The 5,251-nt window shown below is 39.1% G+C and overlaps 1 protein-coding gene across 1 annotated transcript; it reads right to left on the bottom strand.

The window, feature by feature from the left end:
- Positions 1 to 3,231: 3,231 nt before the first annotated feature.
- On the bottom strand, positions 3,232 to 4,236 carry LOC141590417 (uncharacterized). Its single transcript, XM_074411011.1, has one exon. The coding sequence runs from the start codon at positions 4,234 to 4,236 to the stop codon at positions 3,232 to 3,234; it is 1,005 nt and encodes a 334-aa protein (XP_074267112.1).
- Positions 4,237 to 5,251: the final 1,015 nt, after the last annotated feature.

Genomic DNA, 5,251 nt, shown 5'->3' with positions numbered 1-5,251 from the left:
TTTGCATTGTAATTTACCTCACATGATTAGATTAGTTTGCATTGTATTTATCTCATATGATTCATGTAGATAGTTGCATATAGACTAGAATTCATGCATAGTCACTAATGACCAATCCTATTCTTTTCTACACTAGAGATAGTGTTTAAATCGGTTTGGGGAGGTTTGATCATAAGTGACCATAGTTTAAAACATGCATCATATAGTATAGTTTAGATTGCATTCATTTGTGATATATGTCATATAGAATTGCATTTAGTTAGAGCATGCATTCATTCATACCATATCATTGCATTTGTACTTCAATTTCCATAAAATCAAAAATCCAAAAACATGTATTTCCTTTTTCATTCCTACTCCTACATGTACATTGAGGACAATGTCCAAAATAAAGTGGGGGATGGGAATTTATATTCCAAAAATGATAAAAATTGAAAAATTTCGAAAAATCACAAAAATATGTCTTTTAATTTCTTAAAAACAAAAACCATAAAAATTTGAAAAATTCAAAAATTCAAAAACCAAAAACATGTTCATTTCCTTTGTAATGTAGTCTTGTATATATTGTGTTTGTTCAGCCTTGTTCACATTGATCGACTACGCCACATCCGAGACATGAGGATATTGAAGACCGCATGGTATGATCTTTCCAATCTCCTTTTTCCTCTTTATGTTAATGACTATGTGACTTTATTTTGATTGATGCGGTACACCAATGTGAACTTAGGACTTGCATTTAGTTTATTTGTCATATTTTTTTTTTTTAGGTGGAATGTGAATATATATTAATATATAAAAGAGTGCATATACATTACAAGGCTTATAGGACAAAATAAGACCACCTACAACATAATATATCAATCATGATACATGGACCCACTTAGAAAATAAAATTTTGCTGAAAACGAGTGGGCCATTGTCGAGCTAAATAGCGTTGCTTGACAATTTGCTGAACTTCCTGCACAACTGATCTGGGAGTTTTTAACCAATGCTCAAGACGACATAAGTTCCTGCACTGCCATATATAGTAGAAAACAGCAGCCACTGCAGCAAACACAATGTGTTTTTTTAATAAAGATCTGCACCTCCACTGAATACACCAGTGAATGATATCCTGCCCAGGAAGAGAAACATGAAGCCAGTCCTTTAAAAGTTGCCAGCAAGAGACACTAAAAGGACATTGATAGAACAGGTGCATATGCGTCTCATCCTCAAGCTTACAAATTTCACAAATCCCATCATTGACAACTCCAAACGCCTGAAGCCTGTCTTTAGTAAGTAATCTCTGCCTAGCACACAACCAAACAATGAAGGAGTGCTTAGGTAGATTAAATCTGTTCCAAACCAAAGGATACCATTCAACCTTAGCCATTGATCCTTGAAGCCACTGATATCCAGCATTGATAGTATAAACACCATTAGCAGTAGCCCAATTATTATGCACATAACCAGCTTTCAGAATGTTCTTCACTTTACAAATCATCCTCCAAGTCCAACTAGTATTTTGGCTAGGCTCATAATGCTTCCAATCCTCACCCTTCATATAGATGTGATTCACCCACTTAATCCATAGATGATCACTTTTACAAGCTAACCACCAAGTATACTTTCCTATCATAGCCAAGTTCCACTTCCTACTATTGACCACCCCCAAACCTCCATGCTTCTTAGCAGTACAAACAGACTCCCATGATACAGCAGGAGTTCTGCCATACTTATCGAAGGACCACGAAAGTTCCTACATATAGTGGTGATCCTATCAATAACAGTAGCAGGAATAACAAAAATTCGTGACCAGTACACATGAAGTTGTGAAAGCACACTCTGCACCAACACCAATCTGCCAGTGTAGCTCAACTTCCTAGCCCCCCAGCCTCGAATCCTAGCAACCACCTTTTCCACCAACCTAGTGCAGTCCCCTATAGCCATACATTTGTATGAGATAGGAATCCCCAGGTATCTAAATGGAAACTGACCAGCTTTGAAACCAGAGATCCTCAAAACATAATCAATCTCAAACTTGACTAACACCATTAAAATAGATATTGGACTTATCACAATTCATTTCAAGACCAGAAACACTAGAAAAGGTTACAAAAGCCTTCAGTAACACTTTAGTAGATCCCCTATCCCCTCTACAGAACATGAGCAAATCATCTGCAAAATATAGATGACTGAGCTTCATAGTTCTACAAAGAGGATGAAAATTGAAGTCCAACTTATCAGTGACCACATCAAGGATCCTACTCAAATATTCCATACAAATGGTAAAAATCAAAGGAGACATAGGATCACCCTGTCTAATACCCCTTTTCCCCTGAAAGTAGCCAAAACTGGAACCATTAAGAGAAATTGTAAACCAAGGGGATGAAACACACACCATAATCCAAGTGACCATCTGAGGAGGAAATCTAAGAGCTATTAACATCTGCTCAATAAACTTCCACTCAATAGAATCATAAGCTTTCTTAAGATCAATTTTCATAATGCATCTAGGGGAACAGGTTTTCCTATTGTAAAGTCTGACTAAATCCTGACAAATAAGGATATTATCCACAATCTCCCTCCCTTTGATAAAAGCACTTTGGTTTGGACTTATAATCTCAGGGAGAACCTTAGCCAACCTATTGCAAATCACCTTAGAAATAGTCTTATAAATGACATTGCAACAGGCTATGGGCCTAAAATCAGCAACACTTATAGGTCTCTCTTTCTTGGGAATAAGAGTCAAGGTAGTGGAGTTAATTTGTTTCAGAAGCTTACCAGAATCAAAAAACTCCTTCACAGCTTTAACAATGTCAGAACCCACAATATTATAAGCATCCTTGAAAAATTGAGAAGAGTAACCATCAGGACCTGGCGCCTTGTTAGCAGGAATAGAAAACAAGGCCTCTTTAATTTCCTCATGAGATACAGGGCTAATCAACTCCCTAGATTGAGCCAAACTCACCACCTTCCCATGCCTAACAGTAGGATAATGCACATCCCCAACATGTTTACTAGACCCCAGAAGCTGGATATAATAATCTTGAAAAGCCTTTTCAATCCCATCAAAGGTAGTATGAGTAATACCCTGATAGTCCTGGATGCACAAGACCCTGTTATGAAGACGTCTAGCTTTAATAAGACTGTGAAAATATTGAGAATTGTCATCTCCATCACACAACCAATGAGCCTTAGCTTTCTGACTAAGGAAACTTTTCCAAGCCGCATCCAAGTCCCTCATGCGATTTACGGCTTCCTTAACAATGACCCACCAAGAAGAATATCAGTGGGAGATTGATGAAGCTGTTTTTGCAAATCAAATAACTGGAGCTGAGAAACCTTGGCAGCAGTTTCAACATTAGAATAACTATTCTTATTCAACTCTTTCAAGGGCTGTTTCAGAGCTTTGAGTTTGTTAGCAATCTGAAACATAGTAAATCCCTCAATCTGAGTCTCCCAGATATCTTTAACAATTGTCAGGAAGTTGGCATCCTTTCCCCACATATTGAAAAACTTAAAACTACCTTTCTTTTTAGCACAAGTTGGCCAGAGAGTAATTGTGCATGGGCAGTGATCATAGAGGCCCTCAGGGTGAAAAGTAATGTCAGCCTCAGAGAATTGAGCTAACCACTCATCATTGATTAGCACTCTATCAATCCTACTAAACACCATATCCCCAGCATCATGTTTATTATTCCAAGTGAAAAAGGCCCCCTGAGCAGGAGCATCCATTAACCCGCAAGTGGCCACACACTCCTGAAACCCCTTTAACTCAGCAACAGTAATTCCAGACCCTATCCTCTCATCCATGGCCAAAACATTATTAAAATCTCCCATGACCAGCCATGGTCCAGACACCACAGCAGCCATAAGATTAAGAGAATCCCAGAGAGGAGCTCTCTCAGCAACCCTATTGAAGCCATACACTACTGATAACCACCATTTAACACCAGTAGGTAAGAAAGTAACCCTAGAATGCATAACCTGAGCATGACTACTTACCAGCTCAACTTTATAATTCATAGGGTCCCAAACAAGCCAGATTCTGCCCCCTTCATGATCATCAATATTGTTAAGCATGAACCAGTTCATCCCTAAGCCAGAATGTACTTTATTGATAGCATGTCTTCTAACTCTAGTTTCAAGAATACCAAAAAGTCCTACATTATTCAGCTGCAAAAATCTTCTAACCTCAGATTGCTTATTCATACTATTAAATCCCCTCACATTCCAAAACCCAATGCTACCCATTTTCAATAGTTAACTCAGGACCTTCCTTTCCAGGTTCACAAACCTCTCTTATCTGAATAGAGCGTTCAACTACTTCCAGAAATGTCCTTCTATGACTACCAAACCCTATCCCCCCCTGCCTTGTCATCTGAGTGATGATACTAGCAGGTGAGAACACAGACTGGAAAGGCATAGGAGTTACAAACACCCCTGGTCCAGTGTTCCTTTCAACAGTTCTAGTCTTCTCCCTTGACTTACTAGCTACCACGAAAGTGATTCCCGGCCTTAGGGACTTCAGGAACAACCTTCTTAGGTACCCACATCTTGCGTTTCTGAGGTTGAACTTTCTGTTTCTTCCTACAATCACGTCCAAGATGCCCCATAGCCTTACACTCAGTGCAGATGGTAGGTTTCCACTCATAATGAACAATTTGTCTATGAGGGTTTCCCAATTCATCCTGAAACTCCACGACATCAGGTAACTCTTTCCCAACAGTGACCTCAACCATAATTCGAGCGTATCCCAAGAAAGTTTTTAATTGAGTATTGCTGTCACACCGTAGGGGAGTACCCACTAGGTTAGCTATCTTCTTAAGAGCATTTCCCCAGAATTTTAATGGAAGACCATAAAATCTGATCCAAATAGGAACCACATCAATAGCTTCCCTAATCAATTTAGAAGACGGAGTCCATTCCTTGATAACCACAGGTTTGTTATCAAAGAACACCGGACCCGCCTGCAGAACCCTAATCTTAATTTCTTCAGTTTTAAACCTAACCATAAAGATGCCATTAGAATGGAAAGCAACGTTTTCAGCCTCAGGCCAAACACGCTTAACAAAGCCATCTAACACCTTCCATGGCGGGTTTGCACCCAACACATAGCAATAGACCGCCGTTGACCAATAATCCAATTCACTCTTAACATCGGATTCAGTAAGTTTCAGGCTACTTACCCTAGATGTTGATGAAGAATCAGGCCTTGGCGACTTATCCTTGCGCGAAACTTCCTCCCAATCCTCCTCAGAATCCTCCT

The sequence above is a fragment of the Silene latifolia genome, chromosome 7, assembly GCF_048544455.1.
Source record: "Silene latifolia isolate original U9 population chromosome 7, ASM4854445v1, whole genome shotgun sequence".
Classification (NCBI taxonomy): domain Eukaryota; kingdom Viridiplantae; phylum Streptophyta; class Magnoliopsida; order Caryophyllales; family Caryophyllaceae; genus Silene; species Silene latifolia.
The sequence above is the reverse complement of the archived record's forward strand: the minus strand, read 5'-3'. Positions and strand labels throughout refer to the sequence as shown.